A 25541-nucleotide genomic window follows, 5' to 3' on the forward strand; every position below is an offset into this window, starting at 1 on the left:
AGGTCAAGGTTTTTATTCCAGACTATTCCTGGTACCAAGGAAGGGAACCGATTGGAGACCCATTTTGGACTTATCCATCCTAAACATGTTTCTACTCATACCAAAATTCAAGATGCTCACCTTACAGCAGCTTCTTCCCATGCTGGGCAAGGAGTCTTGGCTGGTAACATTGGACCTCAAGGAGGCATACCTGCATGTCCCAATCAGACAAAACTGCAGAAGATACCTCAGATTTCTTGCAGGTTCAATCCACTATCAATTCTCTGCATTGCCCTTTGGCTTATCTACTGCGCCCAGAGTATTCACGAAATGCCTGGCATCAGTAATTGCCTACTGCAGACTTCAAGGGATACAAATTTACCCTTATTTGGACGATTGCCTGATCCAAGCAGACAGCAAACACATACTTCTGGAACATCTGGCTTATGTAACACGGTTATTGAATTATCTGGGATACACAGTCAACAAAGAGAAATCCAGGCTAACACCATCTCAGAAAATAATTTTCCTGGGTGCCAACTTGGACACAAACACCCAGATGGCCTATCTTACGCCAGAAAAACAGGGGCAACTAACTCAGTACTTCAAAATACTAGCAAATTGAACCAGTCTAACTGCAAGGAAAATCCTGCAGGCTCTGAGCTTCATGGCATCTTGCATTCTGCTAATCCCATGTGCAAAGTTGCATATGAGGAAACTTCAATGGTACCTAAAAAACCTATGGTCTCAACACAGCCACAGTTTGGAAACAATAATACCACTAATCCCATGTTTGCAAAAGGAATTTCTATGGTGGGCCCAAGCATGCCAAACAAACAGGTCTACCATTCTGCAAGCCTCAAGCAAATCAAGTCATCACAACAGACGCTTCAGACTACGCCTGGGGGGCACACATGACAGACAGGTGCATTCAGGGCAAATGGTCCCAAAAGGAAAAGCACCTTCACATCAATCAAAAGGAAATGCTAGCAGTGATTAATGCAATTACAGCTTTCAAGGACCTCCTGCATCCAGGGCAATTATTGATAAGAACAGAAAACACCACAGTAATGTGGTACATAAACAAACAAGGAGGAACACATTCATACCCCCTGTGCAGGCTGGCCATGTCACTTTGGAACTTGGCTCTGGAATGGCAAATCGAACTTCAAGCACAGTACCTGCCAGGTTTGGAAAACACGCTGGCAGACAATCTAAGCAGAAATATGACAGACCCGCACGGATGGAAGTTGCATCCTCAAGTGTTTACAAAGATAAACCAAGCATGGGGAAGGCCAGACATAGATCTCTTTGCCTCCCACAGGAATCATCAATTGACAAAATTCTGCTCAAGGACATTCCATTCAAAGGCCTGGAGAGTGGACGCCCTTTCTTTCAGTTGGGCAGCACGGACAGTTTACGCCTTCCCACCTTTGCCTCTTCTGCCCAAGGTGCTCTTGAAAGCAAGAGCAGACAGACCGAAGATGATTTATTTGCTGTACAGTCTCAGAAGAAGATGATACTGATCGCTCCAGACTGGCCAGGACAACACTGGTACCCACTCCTGAGGAGCCTAACACATTCTCCTCCCTGGACTCTACCTCTAATGCCTCTTCTACTGACTCAGCACAGCTACAAAACTCTTCACAGTCAGTTGAAAACACTCAATCTGGCTGCATGGAAAATTCCTTAACACCACAACAGACCCTACTCTCCAAGCAGGTGCAGGATGTCATTTTGGAGGCCAGAAGGCCATCTACTAGAAAGGCTTACTCCGCAAAATGGAAACGTTTTTGCACTTGGAATGAGAAAAAAGGCCAGGATCCTAGAAAACTGAATTTACCTCAGATATTACAGTATCTAGCTGAGCTGTTGAACAGTGGACTTTCATTTTCCTCCATCAAAATCCATGCCTCAGCCATTTCTGCTGAATACAACACTGATCCACCATTATTCTCCCACCCACTCTTAAGACAGTTCCTCAGAGGGGCTAAGAATATAAGACCTCCAAGGAAACGACCAATTCCAGCCTGGGATCTTAATTACATTCTAGAAAAACTAACATTGCCTCCCTTTGAACCAGCTGCCTCAACAGATTTGCAATATTTGTCCTGGAAAACAGCTTTCCTTCTGGCCATTACCTCAGCTCGAGGGTTTCGAACTAAGCCCTCATGGCTGTGCAGCCCTTTCTCATCTTCCATCAGGACAGGGTTTCCCTATGAACCAACCCGTCATTTATGCCTAAGGTAGTATCCAGGGTAGCTTTAAATCAGGCCATACACTTACCTACCTTTTACCCCAATCCTCAAAACAAAGGGGAAAGGCTGCTACATTCCTTAGACATCCATAGACAGCTGCGTTACTATTTGGACAGAACAAAGCCTTTCAGGAAATCAGAACAACTCTTTGTGTCCTATGCTGTAGGAGCTCAAGGGAAGCCAATTTCCAAACAGACTATTTCAAAATGGATAGGCCACTGCATACGGTTTTGTTACTCCTTTCATGGTAAATCTGTACCTGCAGGCATCAGACCCCACTCCACAAGGGCCACAGCTACCTCTGCAGCCTTCCTCAGAGGAGTCCCTACCAAAGATATTTTGGAGGCAGCCACTTGGAGTTCTGTGCATACCTTCACTAAACACTACCACCTTCCTTTATACTCCAAAACTAGAGCAGGCTTTGCCACTGCTGTGTTGCAGGGCATTCTGGCTCCTCCCAGTTCCACCTAGTGCCTACCACCCTGTGCGTAGCTTTGGGATTCTACCCATCTGTTATGACTGTAGCTGTATGCACGATGAACATAGTACAGTTTTGTACCTACCATAAATGTAGATGTTAGAGTGCTAATACAGCTGCAGTCCAGGTTTCCCTCCTTCCCTCTGGTACAGACCTAGTGGCTAACTCCTCATCTCACAACTTGATTGGGTTATCCTTCTATGGTGTATTTGCTTGCAACTACTGGTTTTTGATTATATTGCAATGCATGATTATATATATATATATATATATATATATATATATATATATATATATATATATATTTTTTTTTTTTGCCTTCCTTCTGGGGGCACCTGACATCTGGGGTAAGAAAGACTGAAGAAAATGGCGTCGGCTGTGTCTTATATACCCCTGTCGCACTGATGTCAGGAAAGAAAGCAACGACAACCAACGCCTAGACTTTGGAATTCGGCCGACCGAGGACCCGCCTGATGGCAGGAGAACCCATCTGTTATGACTGCAGCTTTATTAGCACTCGAACATCTACATTTATGGTAGGTACAAAATTGTACTTTGCTTCCTATGCTAGGCAAAGGTGCCTGGTTGGCAACTCTAGATCTAAAAGAGGCTTACCTGCATATCCCAATCAGGGAATCTTGCAGAAGATACCTCCGCTTCAAAGCAGGCTTTTTGCATCTTCAGTTCTGTGCACTGCCCTTTGGCTTATCTACTGTGCCCAGGGTCTTTACAAAGTGCCTGGCTCCAGTAATTGCATTTTGCAGGCAAAGAAATTTTCAAGTATATCCATAGCTGTATGATTGTCTAATTCAGGCAGAAAACAAGGCCATTCTTCTAAAACATGTGGCGTTTGTAAAAAGGGATGTTCTTCATGTTTCAGTGTTGCAGTCATTACATTTGGGTAATCCTGCTGGCAGGCTGCCCTCAGTCGGCCTGAATTCCAAAGTCTTGGGTCCTGCATCGGTTGCTGTCGCCCCTTCCCTGACGTCAGGTCGTCAAGGGGTATAAAAGATGCAGCCGATGCCATTTTCTTCGGTCTTTCTTACGGCACAGTGCCCGAAGCAGAAGCAGTTCGCAAGTGCCGGTCAGCCGACTCCTGAGATTTTTGTGTTCGAGTTTCAGATCCGAAGTCTTCATTAAAGCTAAGTACCCCGTTGGGGAAACTTTTTTCTTGCTCCAGACCGATGTCAGAAAAAGTTAATTGTATTTCTTGTGGACAGCAAATACCTCATAAGGACTTTCATTCTTACTGTATTCCTTGCCTAGGCCCTGACCACGACGTTTCAAGTTGTTGGTTTTGTGCTAGATTTAACCAGCGCGCTATTAAGCGTCTGTATGATTTTGCAATAAACTATTTTGGGCGCAGATTTAATTGTAAAATGTCATCGGATAGCCATCTGGCTACCGGAGTTCACAAAAAACGCAAAGAAAAAGATAAGACAACCGAGGCCCAAAACCAACGACGAAGCTTCTCCTAAGCCAGTCGTCGGTTCTCAGTGATGTGCTTTTGCAGCCCCTGACACCCGCTACTTTAGAGTCGCAGGCGCTACTGACTCTCACGTGGAGTCAGCTATGCCGCTGGAAACTCGAGGTATTGGAGCCTCGGACACTATTCCCTCAGATGGGTCTGGAGCCGCTGAGCAGGCGCCGGCTTCTGAGGGTGTATTCAGGCCTAAACATCTATACATTAAACCAACTTCAGCTTCAAAGGCAAAGACTAAAGCACCTTCAAAGACAAAGAAACAAACTCGAGCCTCATGGACAGGCCTCCATGCCCAAAAAACAGATGCTCAAAATGGCCGAAGACTTGATTACCTTGTTCAGGGGTTCCCATCCCCCTCCTGATTAAAGGCCTACGCAAGAGACGGACTGTGAATCTTCAGATCAGGTTTCTGTTTCTTCTGATTCCTCTTCTGATCAGGAATATTCACTTCCCTTTTGAACGAAAAAACACACAATCCACTGGTCGGTACAATAAAGGTATATCCTCCACAAACCACGCTTCAAAAAATATATAATAAACTGGATAGTAATTTTAATTTATAAACGAACACCAACAGCACAAAATACAGCAACCATAAATTAACCATAGATTTCTATCCAAATCCACAGAACAAGGGGGAGGGAATTCTGCGTTCTTTGGACGTACACAGACAGCTTAGATTCTATTTGGACAAAACTAAAGTTTTCAGGAAGACAGAGCAATTACTAGTGGCATATGCTGAGGGATCACAAGGAAAGGCCATCTCCAAGCAGACTCTTTCAAAGTGGATAGGCCATTACATTCGTTTCTGCTATTCACAACATGGCAAGCCAGTGCCTAAGGGCATTAGGCCACATTCAACCAGAGCTGCAGCCACTTCAGCAGCCTTTCTCAGGGGAGTACCAACTAAAGACATTTTAGAGGCGGCTACTTGGAGTTCAGTGCACACCTTTACAAAGCATTATCATCTGACACTTTATTCTAAATCAAGGGCAGGCTTTGCCACTGCAGATGTTCATCGTGTTTCACTGTTGCAGTCATTACACTTGGGTTATCCTGCTGGCAGGCGGCCCGCAGTCGGCCCGAGTTCCAAAGTCTTGGTCCGGCGTCGATTGCTGTCACCTCTTCCCTGAAGTCAGTGCGCCAGGGGTATAAAAGATGCAATCAACGCCATTTTCTTCAGTCTTTCTTGCCGCGCGGTGCCCAAAGCAAAAGCAGTTCGCAAGTGCCGGTCGTCAGACTCCTGAGATTTTCAAAAATGAATTTCAGAACTGAAGTATTCAATAAAGCTAAGTACCCCATTGGGGAAACTTTTTCTTGCTCCTGACCGATGTCAGTAAAAGTTAATAATTGTATTTCTTGTGGGAAGCAAATACCTCATAAGGACTTTCACTCTTAACTGTATTCCTTGCCTATGCCCTGACCACAACGTTACTAGTTGTCAGTTTTGTGCTAGATTCAATAAACGAACTATTAAACGTCGGTTTGATCTTGCTCTACATTATTTTGGCCGAAGATTTAACTACATAATGCCGTCGGAACAACCGACGACCACAGTTTATAAAAAATGCAGAGACAAAGAAAAGGACAGGCATCCGAGGTCCAAAACAGACGACAAAGCCTCTTCTAGGCCAGTTGGCCGGTTCTCAGTGAGGCGCTTTCGCAGCCCCTGACACCCGCTACCTCAGAGTCACAGGCTGTAACCGACAGCCACGTGGAGACACTTAGGCCTGTGGAAACTCAAGGTATTGGGCCTACGGAAACTATACCCTCAGCTGGGTCTGGAGCCGCTGAGCAGGCATCGGCTTCTGAGGGCGTTTTCAGACCTTCACAGCTTACAATTAAGCCCACTACAGCAGCAAAGGCAAAGTCAAAAACACCATTAAAGACAAGCAAACAAGTTCAGCATTCTCCAGAGCAATCATCCATGCCAAAGAAACAGATGCTTAAAATGGCCGAAGACCTAATTACTTTAATCAGGGGTTCCCATCCCCCCCAACAAAAGGCCTAGGCAGGATACTGATTATGACTCCTCTGACCAGGTTTCCATTTCCTCTGATTCCTCTTCTGATCTGGGATGCTCTCTCCCTCCCTATGAGGACTCTGATGCAGAAGAGTCCACACCTTCAGCCTCTCCACCTGAGGATTATTCATTTGGGGAAACCCTGCACACCTTGAGGGAGCATTTCCATTGGGAGAGCCAGGATTATTCTGAATCCAAGAAAAGGCTCAGAGGCTTCCTTTTATTGCCTCAGCACAGTCCTCTGGCTATCCCCCCTGTGCTTGATATTGTTGATGATGTATTTTCTGAATCCAGTCTGTCTCCTGATTCTTTACCCCCTGCACCAGTCAAGCCAGATAGGTACTTACAGAGTCCCTGACTCTCATAAATTTCTTTACAAAAACCCCGCTGCAGACCCAGAAACAATTTCCCAGGGTCCAAAAGGGGTTAAGGCTTCTACTGCTAAAAATCCTGTCCCCTCTGATAGGGATTTCAGAGCTCTGGACAGATGGGGGAAAAAGTTTACACTTCTGCTACTTTAGCTGTAAGAGCTTTAAACTGTCAGTTTCACGTGCTTAAATACCAACAGTACCTCATGTCTTTGTTAAAGCAGAAAATTATTTCAAATACAGAAGGTTCTGACAGTAAAGAAATGCAGGATTTATTGCATGCAATTGAACAAATGGGAAAGCATACTCTGCAGTGTGGTTTTGATTCATTAGAAGCTTCTTGTAGAGCCGCAATTACAGGCTCTGTTATTCGAAGGCATGCTTGGTTGAAAGAACAAAATTTACCTGACCATGTTAAAGTAAAATTATTGGATGCTCCATTACAGCATAATACTTTGTTTAGTGTAAAGAAAATGGAGGATAAGGCAAAGTCACTGCAGACAGTGAAAGATTTCTTACAGGTTCAACCACCTAGAGTCAGCAGAAACTGGCCTTCAAAAAATTGGTCCTTTCCAGTGTCAGGCCACAAAGAGGCAGATACAGACGCCCAAGAGGCAGATCACAGCCCAAAGGCTCCTACAGACCTAAGCAATGGGGTGCTTCTGCCCCCAAAGGAGAAGACAAATCACAACCTTATAGGAAGCAGTCACAATGACTTCCCTCTGCAAATGCCAAGCACTTACCTCTTGACAGCACCCCTAGGGGGGAAGCTAGCACTTTTCTCATAAAATTGGCACATGATCACCCAGGGCCAATGGGTGCTGAATATTTTCTCAGGGTTACAGGTTCCACTTCCACACACTTCCAAAACTAAAAGGTATGCCGGACCTGCCACAAAACCAATGGGCAGAGGCACCAAAACAGATTGCTGCTCTTATGGACATGGGAGCTATTCAGAAAGTTCCACAGCAAGAACAGAGACAAGGATTTTACTCAAGACTTTTCTTAGTACCCAGAAAGGACAAAGCCTGGAGACCAATACTGGACCTGTCAATCCTAAATACTTTCTTTGATGTTCCAAAATTCAAAATGTTAACACTACAGCAACTTCTGCCCATGCTGGGCAAAAAAGCTTGGCTAGTTACTTTGGACCTCAAGGAGGCATACCTGCATGTCCCAATTAGTCTTGCAGAAGATACCTCAGATTCATAGCAGGCTCAATGCATTACCAATTCTCTGCACTGCCCTTTGGCTTATCTACTGTGCCCAGGGTCTTCACAAAATGCCTGGCACCAGTAATTGCCTTTTGCAGACAGAAAGGAATTCAGATAATATCCCTACTTGGACGACTGCCTTATTCAAGCAGAGAGCAAGGACATTCTTCTAAAGCATCTGGCGTTTGTAAAAAGATTGCTAATTTTTCTAGGGTACACCGTAAACAAAAAGAAATCAAAACTAGTGCCCTCTCAAGAGATAATATTCCTGGGTGCAAGCTTAAATACAACTGCCCAGGTGGCTTATCTCACACCAGACAAACGAAGGCAACTGACTCATTACTTTCAAATGATGGCAACAAAAACCCAGCTCCCTGCAAGAAAAATTCTGCAGGCCCTGGGGTTCATGGCATCCTGCATTCTACTAATTCCATATGCAAAACTGCATATGAGGAAACTACAATGGTACCTAAAAAGTTTTGGGACTCAGCATTGTCACAGCCTGGAGACAATCATAACCTTAATTCCCTGCCTTCAACAGGAGTTTCGATAGTGGGCCCAAGCCTGTCACCACAACAAGGGACAGCCTTTCACTTTACCCACAGCCAGGCAGCCAATAACAACAGATGCATCAGATTATGCCTGGGGGGGCACTTATGGCAGGAAAATGTATTCAGGGCACGTGGACCAAGGACCAAATGCATCTTCATATCAATCAAAGAGATGCTAGCCGTGCAGAATGCCCTGACAGCATTCAAGGACCTAATACATCCAGGACAACTATTAATAAAGACGGACAATATCACAGTTATGTGGTACATAAGCAAGGGGGCACACATTCTTACCCCCTATGCAGACAAGCCATGACTTTGTGGAACACAGCACTAACCTATCAAGTACATCTGCAGGCACAATTCCTGCCAGGAACAAAAAACACACTGGCAGACGAACTAAGCAGAAATCTCATGGATCCTCACGAATGGAAGCTCAATCCACAAGTATTCAGCATGATAACAAGGAATGGGGACGCCCAGGCATAGATCTTTGCCTCCCCTCACAATTACCAAATATAGAAATTTTGCACAAGAACTTATCACTCTCAAGCATGGAAAGTGGATGCTCTTTCATTCAGCTAGAAAGGCCTGACGGTCTATGCCTTCCCTCCGATGCCTCTTCTCACCAAGGTGTTACTAAAAGTCAGAAAAGAAAGACCAAGAATGATCCTGATTGCACCAGACTGGGCACGCCAGCACTGGTTCCCAATCCTAAAGAATTTGTCTCAAGGCCCAGCTTGGCTTCTACCTCAAATGCCTCATCTTCTGACACAACAAGACAATCAGATTCTGCACAGTCAACTCAGAACCTTAAACCTAGCAGCATGGCAGATAATGTAGCCACTCAGACTGCACCTCTCTCTAAAGCTGTTATGGATGTCATTCTAGAAGCTAGGAGGCCCAGCACTAGGAAATCTTATGCAGAAAAATGGAAAAGATTCTGTGCTTGGAACCAGGCACAAGAGCTCGAACCACTTGTCCCTAATATACCTCGATTTTACAATACCTAACTGAGATGTTGGGCAAAGGCTCATCTTTCTCATCCATTAAAATCCATGCCTCTGCCTTTTCAGCTCATTACAATACGGAACCTCCTATTTTTTCACATCCTCTACTATGACAGTACCTCAGGGGGCAAAAAATATAAGAGCACCAGTCCCTACTTGGGACCTCAATTTTGTTTTAGAAAAACTCACACTGCCTCCTTTTGAACCAGCCAGCACAGGTGATCTAAAATTCTTGTCATGGAAAACTGCTCTGCTCCTAGCAATAACTTCTGCAAGAAGAGTCTCAGAGTTACGGGCATTAATGGCTGTGGAACCTTTCCTCAGTTTTCATCAGGACAGGGTGTCTCTTAGAACAAACCCAACATTCATGCCAAAGGTGGTCTCCAATGTGGCCTTAAACCAAACCATTCATTTACCTACTTTTTACCCAAATCCCCAGAATAAAGGGGAGAGACTTCTGCACGCTTTGGATATACACAGACAGCTACATTTCTGTTTGGATAAAACAAAAGCTTTCAGAAAAACTGAGCAACTGTTTGTAACATATGCTGTAGGATCACAAGGAAAGCCTATTACAAAGCAGACTATCTCGAAATGGATAGGGCACTGCATCCACTTCTGTTATGCACAACATGGCAAATCAGTGCCTAAGGGTATTGGGCCTCATTCTACCAGAGCAGCAGCCACTTCAGCAGCTTTCCACAGAGGAGTACCAACAAAAGACATTTTAGAATCTGCAACCTGGAGCTCAGTGCACACTTTCTCCAAGCACTACCACTTACCTCTCTACTCTAAATCCCACTGCAGTTCTGCAGGGCTTGTTAGCCTCTCCAAATCCAATTTAGACTCAGCCACCCAACCTCAGACTTGGGATTCTACCCAAGTGTAATGACTGCAACAGTGAAACACGATGAACATAGTACAGTTGTGTACCTTCCATAAATGTAGATGTTCGAGTGTATTCACTGTTGCAGTCCAGGTTACCCACCATCCCCCTTTTTTCATTGCTGGGACTTTTCTGTACTTCTCATCTTTATACTACCTATGTGGTGTATTTGCTTGTAGATGAAGGAAATGTTTATAGTTATATATGCATATTTTTTGGCATAATTTTATCTTTCCAGCCTTCCTATCTGGGGGCACCTGACATCTGGGGCAAGAAAAACTGAAGAAAATGGCATCTGTTGCATCTTTTATACCCCTGGCGCACTGACGTCAGGGAAGAGGCGACAGCAACGGACGAAAGGCCAAGACTTTGGAACTCGGGCCGACTGCGGGTCGCCTGCCAGCAGGATAACCCAAGTGTAATGACTGCAACAGTGAATCCACTCTATCATCTACATTTATGGTAGGTACACAACTGTACTTTCTGCAGGGCCTCATAGCCACTCCTAAAGCTCCAGCCTCCCAACCATAGCTTTGGGACTCTACCCAAATGTAATGACTGCAACAGTGAAACACGAAGAACATAGTGCAGTTGTGTACACTTAACATAAACATAGATGTTCAAGTGTATTCACTGTTGCAGTCCAGGTTTACCCACACACCATCCCCCTTATTTCTGCTGTAACTTATCTTTCCTTCTCTGATCTATACAACCTATGTGGTGTATTTGCTTGTAGATGAAGGTAAAGTTTATATTGGTGCATGTATGTTTCACACACACACACATATATATATACATATATATATATATATATATATATATATATATATATATATATATATATATATATATATATATATATATAAAAAAATTTTGGCTACCCTTTAGAGGGCACTTGACATCTGGGGCAAGAAAAACTGAAGAAAATGGCGTTGGCTGCATCTTTTATACCCCTGACGACCTGACGTCAGGGAAGGGGCGACAGCAACCAACGCAGGACCCAAGACTTTGGAATTCAAGCCGACTGAGGGCAACCTGCCAGCAGGATTACCCAAATGTAATGACTGCAACAGTGAATACACTGGAAGATCTACATTTATGGTAAGTGTACACAACTGTACTTTCTAACTTGTCTCGGGTACACCATAAACGAAAAGAAATCGCAACTAGTACTCTCTCAAAATATAACATTCCTGGGTGCAAGCTTGAATACAAATGCCCAGGTGGCTTACCTTGCGCCAGAAAAGCAAATTCAGTTGGTGACTTACTTCAAACAGGTGGCCACAAAAACCCTGCTATCAGCAAGGCAAATACTGCAAGCCATGGGGTTCATGGCCTCCTGCATTCTTTTAATTCTGTATGCAAGACTGCATATGAGGAAACTTCAGTGGTACTTAAGTTTATGGAGTCAACATTCTCGCAACCTGTAAACAATGATTCCTATCATACCTTGCCTGCTACTAGAGTTCCTTTGGTGGGCAGAGGCCTGCCACCAAAACAAGGGACTGCCATTCACACCACCCCCTGCCGCCCAAACCCTAACTACCGACTCATCACACTATGCTCATCTGGCAGGGAAGTGCATTCAGGACAAATGGAGCTCAAATCAAATGCACCTTTATATCAATCAAAAAGAAATGCTAGCTGTACAGAAAGCACTGACAGCCTTCAAGGACTACCTTCATCCAGGGCAACTAATGGTAAAGACGGACAACACCACAGTTACGTGGTACATAAACAAGCAGGGGTATACACATTCCTACCCCCTCTGCAAACAAGCCATGACATTGTGGAACACGGCCTTGAGCTATAAAGTACAACTACAAGCCCAATTTCTGCCAGGAAAGCTGAATATTTTGGCAGGCGATCTAAGCAGAAATCTCATGGACCCGCACAAATGGAAACTGGAACTACAGATTTTCAACATGTTGACACACAAATGGGGGAGCCTAGACATAATCTCTTTGCCTCACCCCAGAAGTACCAGTTGGACAAATTTTGCACAAGAACTCCTCACAAAAAAGCCTGGAAAGTGGATGCTCTGTCCTTCAGCTGGGAAAACCTATCAGCCTATGCTTTTCCCCCTCTGCCTTTGCTCTCTAAAGTTCTACTAAAAGTCAAATAGGACAAACCAAAGATGATTTTGCTTGCTCCAGACTGGCCTCGCCAACACTGGTACCCACTCCTACACAGTCTGTCACAACTTTCTCCATGGCTCCTGCCTCGGACACCTTCCTTACTGTCTCAGCCGAACAACCAAATTCTCCGCTCCAAACATTGAATCTTGCAGCTTGGCTAATGACTTAATTCTCCCTTAGCATCCCTCAGCAAACCTGTGATGGATGTCATTTTGAAGGCGAGAAGCCCTAGTACAAGAAAATCTTATGCTGGCAAATGGAAAAGATTCTGTGCCTGGAATCAATCTCAAGGGATGACCACAGCAGTGCCCAATTTGCCTCAGATTTTGAAATACTCAACTGAGATGCTTCACAAGGGCCTATCTTTTTCTTCCATAAAAATCCATGCCTCAGCCATTTCAGCTCATTACAACACAGAACCTCCCCTCTTCTTTCATCCTCTCTTAAAGCAGTATCTCAGAGGGGCCAAAAACGTAAGGCCACCCAGGAGAGCTCCAACCCCTGCCTGGGACCTTAACTTTGTATTGGAAAAACTCACTCTACCTCCTTTCGAGCCAGCTCCTCCTGCAGACTTAAAATTCCTTTCCTGCAAAACAGCCTTCATTTTAGCAATCACTTCAGCTAGAAGGATTTCTGAATTACAGGCCCTTATGGCAGTGGAGCCTTTCATCATCTTTCATGCGGACAGGGTGTCACTCGGGACCAACCCATCCTTCATGCCCAAGGTGGTATCCAGTGTGGCTCTTAATCAGTCCATTCATTTGCCAACTTTCTTTCCCAATCCACAGAAAAAAGTGGAGCGGATTCTGCATTCATTGGATGTGCACAGACAACTTAGATTTTACTTGGACAGGACTAAATCTCGAAGAAAATCTGAACAACTGCTGGTAGCATTTGTGCAGTGGCAGAGGGAAATGCTATTTCAAAACAAACCATTTCCAAATGGATAAGCCATTGCATTAATTTATGCTATAAGCACCGTGGAAAACCTATCCCCCAGGGGATCAGATCCCATTCCACCAGGGCTGCATCTACTTCTATAGCCTTTCTCAGAGGTGTTCCTACCAGGGATAGTCTACAAGCTGCTACCTGGAGTTCAGTTCATACTTTCACCAAGCACTATCACTTACCAATTTTCTCTAAATCCAGAGCTGACTTTGCCACTGCTGTTTTGCAGGGCCTTATAGCCGGCCCTAATACTGTATAAATCCACCCTCCCAACCTCAGCTTTGGGAATTTACCCAAATGTAATGACTGCAACAGTGAAACACAAAGAACATAGTACAGTTGTGTACACTTACCATAAATGTAGATGTTCAAGTGTATTCACTGTTGCAGTCCTGGTTACCCTCCATCCAGCCCCCTGTTTTTTTTCTTACTATGCCTCCTATATTTTTCTACACTTAAGTCTTTTTGGTGTATTTGCTTTTGTTTGGTGGTATATATTTTTGTGTTTAAAAATTGTTTATGTATTTTGCTCCCCATTTGGGGGGGCACCTGACATTTGGGGCAAGAAAAACTGATGTAATGGCATCGGCTGCATGTTTTATACCCCTGACTACCTGACGTCATGGAAGAAGGGAGAGCGTCCGACGCAGGACCCAAGACTTTGATATTCAGACTGGCTGAGGGCTACCTGTAGACAGATAACCCAAATGTAATGACTGCAACAGTTAATGCACTCGAGCATCTACATTTATGGTAAGTGTACACAACTGTGCTTTCTTTGCCCTTATCCCTCCTCAGGGACAGTTCCTAAGAGATGCTGTAGTCCATGTTTGACCCTCTGGATGTCCTTCATGGATGCATCTGCAGTCATAACAGCTGGGTTGTCCTGTCGTCAGGCAGCCCTTCAGTCAAAGTCCGGCTGATGTCGCCTGACCCCGTCCATCTCTGTTGGTCCTCGGGTATAAAAGCATCAGCCGCCATTTTCCTCAGTCTTTCTTGCGCGGTGCCGAAGAAAGTTAATAATTGTTTAACCTGTGGGAAACAAATACCTCATAAAGATTTCCACTCTTACTGTCTGCCTTGTTTAGGCCCAGCCCATCACGTAGCAGCCTGTTGTTCTGTGTAGCTCTTCGCAACCGACGAAACGCTTAGGCTGGGGTGTCGTTTTTGCTTCAGTTTTTTTTTTTTGTTTTTCGGTGTCGACGGCGAGATTACGTCGCTCGACTGCCCTCTCTCAAAAGCCAAGAACGGAAGATACACGAAAGGTCCGCCGCTACCAACAAAACTTGAATTTGCAAAAAAACTCGTAAAACCGATCTGCGCTGAAACCGAAACTGATAGCGAATCTATCTCTGCAGCTGAGGCCCTGCTATTGAACCGACCTCTCAGTTTTTTTTCTGAACTGCTGACTTATCAGACACCATTGCCCCCAGAGAAGAGACTAGGGCAGAGCCCCCTGAGCCATCCTCTCTGATGATTCGATTCTGATGCTGAAGAATCAATTCCAGCTGCTTCTCCTCCAGAAGAATTCTCCTTTAGCATTTCCAATGGCAGCAACAAGATTTTTCAGATTCCAGAAAAAGACTTAGAACCTTTCTAATGATGTCTGCTCTGCTCCAGATTCACTGCCCCCCCCCCCAAACAAACCAGATTTATTTTAGGTGCAGATACTCATCACCACCTTTCTTCAGCTACTCTCTCAGCTAGAGCTTTAAACTGTCAATTTCACATGATACAATACCAAGAGTTTATGCTTGATCAGTTAACTAAAAACTAAACACTGATGAATCTCTTGACAAGAAAATATGTATTAGAGATGGTAATAAACAACAACAGGTTCATGGCTAAAGGAGCACCCTCTACGGATCATGTTGCAGGAACTGGCCTGCCAAAATTGGTCCTTTCCAGACTCCACAAGATTTCAAAAGGCAGGAATAAAACCAATCTAGAGGTGGTGCCTCAGTGGCAAGGTAACAACAGAGGCTCAGACACAACCACTGCCACTACAACAGCACAGCCACAGTGACGGAACAAATAGCAGCTCCTCTAAGTTAACTTTATTTTCAAAGAACTGGCACCACATAACAAAAGACAAGTGGATTTTACAGACCATAGATCAAGGTTACCGATTCCACTTCCACACTTTACCAGTCAAAGAGGAATGCCCCAAACCTCCAAATCAAAAGCAGAAGCTCGATAATGGAGTTAACAAACATGAGAGCTGTGGAAAAAGTACCAACAGCAGAGCCAGACTATTCCTAGTTCCAAGAAAGGAAAAAGTTGGAGAGTAACTCTAGATCTCAAGGAGGCATACCTGCTGCAGAAGATACCTCACATTTCTTGCTGGATCACAGCATTATCAATTCTCTGCATTCCCCTTTGGCTTATCTAAGTATTCACAAAATGCCTGGCATCAGTAAGGAATTCAAATTTACCCATACCTAAAGTAAGATGACAACAGAGTTACAAAGGGTCATTCACTTGCTACAAGCACTGGTATACACAGTCAATTTACAAAAGTGAAGGGTGATACCATCCCAGACAAGGACTTTCTTGGGAGGCGATTGGACACAGTAAGACAAATGGCATTAAAAGAACTCACTAACAAAACTGAACAAGTTAACAGCTCATGGCATCATGCATAATTTTGGTCCCATTTGCCAGACTTCATATGAGAAAACTTGGTACCTAAGGAATTTATGGTCCCAGCACAGGCACAGCCTATTCCATGCATAAAACAGGAGTTCCTATGGTGGGCTCAGGCATGCCAGTCAAATCCAGGTCTTCCTTTTCAGAGGTCAAGCAAGCCAGAACATCACAACAGAGACAAACGCTGCAAGGATCACCCAGGATCAACTACACCTGCACATCAACCTGGACAGACAACACCACAGTCATGTGGTACATCAACAAACACTATGCAGACTGACTTTGGAACTGTGGACCCTGGCACTCAGCTACAACATCCAGCTACAGGCAATATTTGTACCAGGAAAAGAAAATACTCTAGCAGACATATTAAGCAGAACCACATCCGTTCAAGACCATCACAAAGAAATGGGGAATGACTCTTGCACAAGGACATTCCACCCATTAGCATGGAAAGTGGACTCTTTCTCCTTCAGCTGGAAAGGCCTAACAGCATATGCATTCCCACCTTTTCCTTGATACACAAAGTATTATTAAAATCAAGGAGGAACAGCCAAGGATAATCCTGATAGCTCCAAACTGGCCAAGACAACACTGGTAAACAATATGTGGCCAATACCACTGATGCCCTTGATGCTAACTCAGAACAACTACAGCACCATGCATCCAAACCTGAAAACGTTATAACTGACTGATGGAACATCACATAGCAGCAGCTAATCAAGAACTATCCCAAAGAGTTAAAGACATTATTCTTGAAAGACCTTCAACAAGAAGGAACTAATGGAAAAGGTTTGTCACTTGGAGTTCTAAAGATGTGTCAAACATAGATATGCCTAATATTCTTCTATTCAGGCCTGTCCTACTCCTCCATCAAGATACATGCATCAGCTATTTCAGCAGAATACAGTTTTGATCCACCTGTCTTTTCACACCCTTTGCTCAGACAGTTTCTCAGAGGAATCAAGAATGTAAAACCTCCAAGGAAACCACCATTGCCAACTTGGGACTTAAACGTTGACACTTTCACCCTTTGAACCAGCAGCAACAGCAGACCTAAAATACCTGTCTTGAACTGCTTTCCTACTGGCAATTACTTCAGCAAGGAGGGTTTCAGAACTACAGGCCTTAATGGCAGTGCAACCCTTCCTAATCTTCCACCAAGATAGAGTGTCCATGAGGACTAATCCAACTTTTATGCATAAAGTGGTATCCAGGGTGTCCTTAAACCAGGCAATCCACAAGAATATTGCATACCTTGGATGTACATAGACAGCTACGCTACTACTTGGACAGAACCAAAAGCAACAGAAAGACTGACCAACTTTTTGTAGCCTATGCAACAGGAAGGGAAGGAAGAGCTATTTCCAAACAGACAATCTCCAAATGGATAGGAAATTGCATTCGATTCTGTTACTCCTTCCATGGAAAACCAATTCCACAGAACATAAGACCTCATTCTACAAGGGCAACAGCCACTACCACAGCCTTCAAGACATTATTGCATACATTTGCCAAGCATTATAATTTGCCTCTATATTCCAGATCCCGAGCAGGGTTTGCCACTGCTGTACTGCAAGGGATCCTAAACACACCATAATCTTTCTTTATCCTCCTCCCCTAGTTGGCTATGGTATTCGACTGCAGATGCCTCCATGAAGGAGATAGTACAGTCTTGTACGTACCATAAATGTAGATGTCCGAACTGGATTGCATGTGCAGTCATGTTTGTATATATGTACATACATGCTTGTTTTTGTGTTTACCTATACCTTTTTGGAAACATTGGCATTCTATCCAAAAATTTTAGCCTTCCTAGAGGGCTTCTGGCATCTGGGGCAAGAAACACTGAGGAAAATGGCGTCGGCTGGTGCTTTTTAGGACCAACAGAGATGACGCTGGGTCAAAAGACAGCATCAGCCGAGCCCGACCGACTTTCAGGACAACCCAGCTGTTATGACTGCAGATGCTATCCAGTTCGGACATCTACATTTATGGTAGGTACAAAACTGTACTTTTCCTTTATGCTTACCCCCCCCCCCCTCTACCTCTCATCCCCAAATTTCTTCAGAAAGCACTTCAGTTAAGAGCAGAGTAATATTCATTGCTCCCTTCTAGTCTTGACAGGTGTAGTTTCCCTGCCTTTGGTCTCAATATGTCCTCCTTGTACTCTTGATCCTCTGGCTCCCAGTCCAGACTTGCTCAGATATTGCAGGCCTCAAATTGACTGCATGGTTTCTCCAATTCCAATGATGGCTAGACATTGCAGGCTTTCCTCTCCAGTTCGAGAAATCCTTGGTCTCTTCTCATAAAGTCTCTACTAGAATAGTTTACAAGAGTAAATGAAAAAGATTCACTGTGTGAGCTAGTCAGAAACAATTATACCACTTCACTACTCCAGTTTTAGCAGTTCTAGACTTCCTTGCTTCAATTTTCCAGGACGGAGCAAATTTTTCTACTATCAAACTTCAACTGGCAGCCATCTCAGATTTGTCATATGCTTCTTTGGCATCATGTAAATTGTGTAAAGCGTTCCTTAGGAGTACTTTTTTTTACTTAGATATCCAATAAAAGACCTCACTCCACCTTGGGACTTCACCATGGTTCTACAAGCCTTAGTACCCTCTCCTTTTGAGCCATCAGCTAAGGTGGACCTCACTTTTTTTTTTCCTTGGAAAACTCTGTTTGATAGATGTAACTTCTGCAAGACAGGTGTCTGAACTCACAGTGCTTTCTTCTAAACTACCATATCTGATTTTTCACAAAGATAATTGCGTTGCGCACAATTCCTTGTTTCTTATCAAAAGTTGTCTCCGAAACCAATATCAACCAGGATATCAACTTGCCAGTTTTTTCCCTAAATTTGAAAATAATACACCCTTCATCTTCTTGCTGTACATAGACAATTGCATTTTTGGACAGAGCCAAAACATTCAGAAAATCTGAACAGCTATTTGTTTCCTTTTCTATTGTAAGAAGGGAAGACCAATTTCTAAAGATACCCTGGCTAAGTGGATAACATATTGCATTCCTTTAATTTGCTCCTTGAAAGGTATTCCCTTACCTAAACAAGTGAAGGCACATTCAATCAGGTCAGTGTTTACTTCTGCAGCCTTTTGGGCTAGAGCCTCTACTGACAATAATTGTACAACTGCCCCTTGGTCTAATATTCATACTTTTTATTGTGCATTACAAATTGGACATCATTTTTAGAAATAGAGTTGCCTTTGGTTTTGCAGTGCTTCAGGACATCCTTCCATGAGCCACCCAGGGTTACTGTAGCTGGGGGACTCTGTCCCATTCGTTGAGGAATGAATGAAAATGACAATATCCGATAAAGAAGTTGTGTAGTCACCATAACGTTCCATCTGTGGTGTTCATTTTCATTCTTCCTCAACTTCCCTCTCATTATTCCTCTATCCTTAAACCTAAGAAAGAGCTGGCAGAAAAGAGGTTAGGAACCATAGTTCCTGTTTCAGCCCTTGATCTTTCATCTAGCACTTTACTGACATAGTATAGTAATCATTATATATATATATATATATATATATATATATATATATATATATATATATATATATATATATATAAATAGCAGCAAACTCGATCTGAGGTGTTGTATTGGTCAGGGGCATTATGGGTAAGGGAGGAACTCAAGATTCGGATCCTAGAATCTGCTGAAAGTAGCAGTTGGATCCAATGGTCTGATGCAAACCCATTCAGTGAGGATGAAAGAAAATGACGATCACAGATGGAACGTTATGGTGAGTACATAACTTCTTTTTTCTATCTAGTCTAGCCCAGTTTTTGTACCTTGAGAAATATGAAAATTATCTGTGAGCTCCTTTTACCAAATTCACATCTTCCATACCAAATATTTTTATAAATTTCTTTAAAGATGTACCCTTGTTTGATATATTTCCCTTATAGGCCTCCCAGATACATCCATATTGGAGATTGTCTGGGTATTTTGTAGGTGCTGCATTTTTGAAAATGTGGCTGTTACCATTTTGTACAAGTCAAATAAGTATGATAAAACATGTCTGTCAGATAAACATTTTTATTATATCTTCTTTGTTAATGCCATGATTAGAATATTGCTGGTGCATCGATTACTGTATGCCGTACTTGGAGCTTTTGCTGTAACTCACCCAATCTTAAATCTGCCTGCCGATATGTCAACATCTGACATATCTTGGAGCTGCACTTTCTTGGAACAGAACACCATCACCAATCTTATCAATGAGTCACTGTTTGGGTTCTATGCATTGAGTCTCATATAAGATGTCCTTCTATTCAGTGTTGCAATATTCTTTACATATGGGTTGTATTCCACCCATCGACCCGGCGGCCTGTATACAAAAGCTTGCAGCCACTGCCAGTACATGGGATGTTGCACATAGGCTCTAACAATGTCAGCCCTAAAAGGGATGTCTGCACGTACCATCCTCAAAACATTTTCCCTGCCATTAGGAAGGTTGCCTCTTGCGTACGGTATGCAGTCTGGTTTCATGTATATTGCTGCCAGCTTCAGATAAGTAGCCTGTTGGGGATTTATTTTATTGCTACTGACATTTGCTGCTGTTCATGTCATCCAGAAAGGGCAAGTGTAGCTGTGGAAGGCAGATTCCACATAAAGATAGTCACAACCTTTGTCTTTTTTGTTTGGGGCCTAGTCACGATCACCGTTCTTGTTCTGTTTGTCAGGCCTTCATGCCCAAGACCTTACATAGCCGTCTTTCAGCCTTAAATCTTTATCTCGAGAACAGACAACTTAATCATCTGGCTAGAGATGCAATGGAGGGTCCCAGAAGTCCGTCGGCTGAGCTGAATTTGAAGAGGAAGGTGAGTAAGGCAAAACCTGAATCCTCTTCTGCTGTGCCTTCCATTTCCAACATTCCCCTTACTCAGTGAAGACTCTGTGGTACGTTCAGAGGTCTGGTTCGCTTTGGCGGGTACCTCTGGGGAAGCCGCCAAGGGTGTGGATCCTAGCATGTCTGACGTAATGCAGATGTCCATTTCGGGCAACATAGGGGAAACCGTGGCTCGTTTTACTGGAGGACTCCAGTGACGTTCCTGCTGATGTCCTTCTATTCCAGTGTTGCAGTATTTTACATGTGGGTTTACTCCTCTTCCTTTGTGTATGTCCAGACAGTATTCCAAACTTTTTCAGTCCCTCAGTGGTGTGTAGGACACCTGATATGGGTCAAGGAACGTGCGCCATAAAAGTAACGTCAGCACGCACCAGCCCTCAGAACTTTTCAGCCATCAGTCATATGCCAAGTGTTCCTGCTACTTGCTGACATCAGATTTGAAAAATCAGATAAGTGCCCCTTTGAGGAACCTTTCAGTCCTTCATTTTTTGATTGTATTGCTTGTTCATGTCATCCGGAAAGGGCAAGTGTAAGTGTGGCCGGCAGATTCCCCACCAAGACAGGATCAGTGCTTTTTTTCTTGGGTAAAGAACACTATTACGAGAATTGACCTATTTGTCAGGCGTTCGTCCCCAAAACGCTACATAGCCGCTTGCATGCTCTAAACTTATATTTGGAGAATCAACGGTTGAAACAACTAGCGTTAGGGATGGAGGGTTCTTCCGATGTTCCTTTAGAACCGCCAAAGAAGGCGACCATACCCATGCAGCCTACAACTACTGCTGCGCCTCTAATGTCCATCCCTGAGCCTGTGGCCAGCAGCCTACCAGAGGAATCTGATTCCGTCACAAAGGAATAAAGTGGGTACCTCCGAGGAAGCCACACAATCACGCACGGATGGTACATCTGTAGAGGCATTACCGACGTCTATCTTTTGACACCAGAGGGGGGAACCGGTGCTTTCTGTAGGCCCATTGGATTCCTCTGCTCCAGACTCAAGGCCCTCTACTCAGATGCCAGCTAGACCCCTCAAAAAGAAACAGAAAACGGAGCATGTGTCTTTCCCTTCTGAAAGCATGCTTGACTGGCAGGCTTTCAGCCAAAGCTTGTTCAATGCCTTTATGGCCCTACAGCCTACCTCTGCAGGCAGTGGTAGCATTGCCCCTCCACTCTCGAGTCCTAGGCCTCAAACCTCAGACCTTGCTAGGAGCGAAGAGGAGGATTTTTCTGATTCTTCCTTTGAAGAATCCCTCTGTTACACCTCCCAGATAACTTCCCCCTTGAGGTACGGTTCCCCAGAAGAAGAATTCATAGACCCTGACTCCCCAGCTGAGGATTTGACCTCTGGGGAAGCAATATCTAAAATGAAAGACCACTTTAAGTGGGTATCCACTGAAATGACTGAGATTCAAAAGAGGTACTATGACCTTATTCAGATGGACTCCCCAGGTCCTTCTGCTGTACCTTTAATTCTACCTGCTTTTCTGAATGCCTTCTCCTCAGCATCCTTAAACCCAGATTCACAACCACCTGCCCCATGCAGACCTGACACACTCGTACTTAAATCAGACAAGTACCTCCTTAAGTGTCCTCCAGCAGACCCGGCCACTGTTTCTATATCCACAGATAAGGCTTGCAAACTCTTAACTACAACCACTATACTTCCTGCTGAGAAAGACATTAAGACCATGAAGCATCTGGGAAAGAAGATTTACACTTCTACCCTGTCCTTTAGGGCTACTAATTAAGAGACACACACAGAAATTACACCTTATCCCACCTGGAAAAAGCCACCAAGGAGTTGGCTGATATTCCAGACTGCGCAGCCAAAGCATCACTGTCTTCCCTCATGGCCCTTACTGCCCAGGTGACCATGCACTCAAAGTGTAGTTATGATGTGGCTGAAGCCTTAGCTAGGTCAGCTGCATCAGCTTCTGCTTTAAGAAGATGTCCATGGTTACGCTTGCAGCCCCTGCCTGACGACTTTAGGGCAAAGCTCATTGATGCACTATTAGAACAGCCTTGTTTGGTGCTAAAGTGGCTGAACTCTTAAGTCCCTTCAGCAAAAAGGGAAAGAAATGCAGGACCTCAAACACCTGCTTGTTTCACCTGTACTGAAGTTTCAAAGGAACTACCCTTCTGAAATCCAGTTCAATAGAAAACTGTCTCGCCATGCAGCCCCCCCCCCCGGCTCAGTAAACCTAATAGGAAGCAGCCCCCTCTGGCTAGAGCTTCTCCCTCCAGCCAGAGGCCGCCCTTTCAGGATAGAGTTGATAACATCTGACTACCTGCCAACCTTGTCTCCACCCCTCCTCCTCCTCCCTCTCTACCCCTGTCAGTCTGTCTCTCTCACTGCCTCCCTGTATGGTCTCACATCACTACAGACAAATGGGTCCTGTCTGTCCTCCAGAATGGTTACTTCATGACCTGGATCCTCCCCCGAGAACGAAAGGGTATTCCACAGCCCCCAACATGATAGTTGCACCTCTTGCAACCTGTGTTGTAAGCCCCTCCAGTCTCAAAAGGAAGAGGTTTCTACTCCAGAATTTTTCTGGTCCCCCGAAGGGGTGGACCCTGGATACCAATACTAGACCTCTCCCGTCTCAACCTATTCCTAAAGGACTCCTACCTTCAGGATGCTGACTCTACCTACCCTCTTCCCCCTGTTACTGCCCCAAGGGTTCATGGCAACCCTAGACATAAAGGATGCTTACCTCCACATCCCCATAAAACCCACATTCAGAAAATACCTGAGGTTCTTGGCAGGCACATCCCATTTCCAATTCTCTGCCTTACCCTTTGGACTGTCCACTGCACCCAGGGTGTTCACAAAATGTTTGGTTCCAGTCATTTCCTATTGCAGAACAAAGAGGATCCAACTATTCCCTTACCTAGATGACCTGCTAATTCATGTGGACAACAAGGAGACCCTCCTGCACATTCATCTAGTTCTGTACCTCCTACAGGTCTCTAGGATTTCAGATAAATTTCCCAAAATCACACCTGGAACCCACTCAGAACATTGTCTTCCTGTGGTGCAGAATTCACACAGATGTCATGAAGGCCTACCTGCCAACAATAAAGGTGGAATCCCTGACAGAATACCTGCTTTGCGTCTCTCAAGCAACAGAACTGAGAGCAAGGCAGTACCTCAGACTTCTGGGTTACATGGCAGCCACCATACCTATGCTACCCTTAGCAAGACTGCGTATGAGGAAGTTACAATGGTACCTTCAGTCAGTCTGGACCCAACATTCCCATCCTCTATAGTACAGGGTTCCCCCTTCTCTCTCACTTGAAACTAGAAATTCAGTGGTGGCTGGTACAAGTGAGCAGCAGTCCAGGTCTACCTCTTCAACCACCCCTACCCACACAAGTCATGCATACAGATGCCTCAGACTTGGGGCGAGGAGCAATCCTAGGGCAAAGAAAGTGCAGGACCTGTGGCCGAAGCCACACAAACTAGAACATACAGATGTTCGAGAGATGAGGGCAATTCTTCTTGCTCTGTGAGCCTTCCTACTTTACCTCCAGAAAGGCCCATTAAAGATGTTTACGAACACCACCACAGTTCTGTGGTATCTCAACAACAGGGAGGGACTAAATCATACCTCCTTTGCAGATTAGCTTTGCTGGTTTGGGAACTGGCCACCTCACAGGGAGTTTCCCTGCAGACGGTTTACCTACCCGCTCTTCACAACTCCCAGGCAGACTATCTCATCAGAACCATCACAAACAACCACAAATGGATGCTCACAGGGATGTCTTCCTGGACTTGGTCCACCGGTGGGATATAACTCAAATAGACCTGTTTGCCTCCTCCATCAACAGGCAACTTCTTGGCTTCTGCACCAGGATTTGCCCACCTCAGCTATTAGAGCCATTAATTACCAGACACATGTCTAGCTATTCTTTGGCTTTGCTTTCCTCAGACATATTTGGCCTTGGCCCAGTTACCAGACTTAGGTTAAATCTCAGTTTCTCTCTTTTGTTTGCATCTTCTCAGGTAGCTAGACATTCAATTAAGTGTAGCTATGATGCTGTGGAGGCATCTTCCAGGGCTGTGGCTTCTGCATCTGTCCTTAGAAGGCTTTCTTGGTTGAGGCTTCAGTCTTTACCTGATGACATAAAAGCCAAGTTACTTGATGCTCTTCTAGATAAGTCTGCCCTTTTTGCGACTTGGGACTCCTGGGTTCTTTCTGTCATCCAAAAAGGGTACTTTATGACTTGGAAGATTCTTCCTCTTCTCCTGGGGATTCATCAACCCCTTTCCTGTCAACTGCACCTATTCCCTTAGCTGTTAGCTCAGCTTCTTTCTCAAGGCACCATTCAGACTGTAATTCTAGAACAAAGAGGAAAGAGGTTTTACTCCAGAATGTTTCTAGTTTCTAGAAAGGACAGTCCTTAGAGACCTTTTCTAGATCTCTCCCACTTAAACACTTTCCTGGAAGTGCCTTCTTTTGGATGTTGTCTCTGCAAACTCTTTTTTCCCCTGATCTCTCCTCAGTTCGTCATGGCTTCTCTGGATCTGAAAGATCCTTACATGCATATTCCCATTCACCCTCAGTACAGGAAATTTACATTTCTCAGTGGGTTCTTTGTACTTTCAGTTTTCTGTCTTGCCTTTAGGACTTTCCGCTGTCCCAAGGGTTTTCACAAAATGCTTGGCTTCAGCCGTTGCC

The 25541-nt window shown here is 44.4% G+C and overlaps 1 protein-coding gene across 1 annotated transcript in view; it reads left to right on the forward strand.

The window, feature by feature from the left end:
• PRKAR1A (protein kinase cAMP-dependent type I regulatory subunit alpha) overlaps nt 1-25541 on the forward strand; it is a 1144729-nt gene that overhangs the window by 865115 nt on the left and 254073 nt on the right. The window contains exon 12 of the mRNA XM_044085123.1: nt 14489-14499. Within this exon, the coding sequence (XP_043941058.1) occupies nt 14489-14499 (11 nt within the window). The remainder of the gene's footprint in view (nt 1-14488; nt 14500-25541) is intronic.

This window comes from Protopterus annectens, chromosome 10.part0 (assembly GCF_019279795.1).
Source record: "Protopterus annectens isolate FY-2018-M chromosome 10.part0, PAN1.0, whole genome shotgun sequence".
In the NCBI taxonomy this organism is placed as follows: Eukaryota; Metazoa; Chordata; order Ceratodontiformes; family Protopteridae; genus Protopterus; species Protopterus annectens.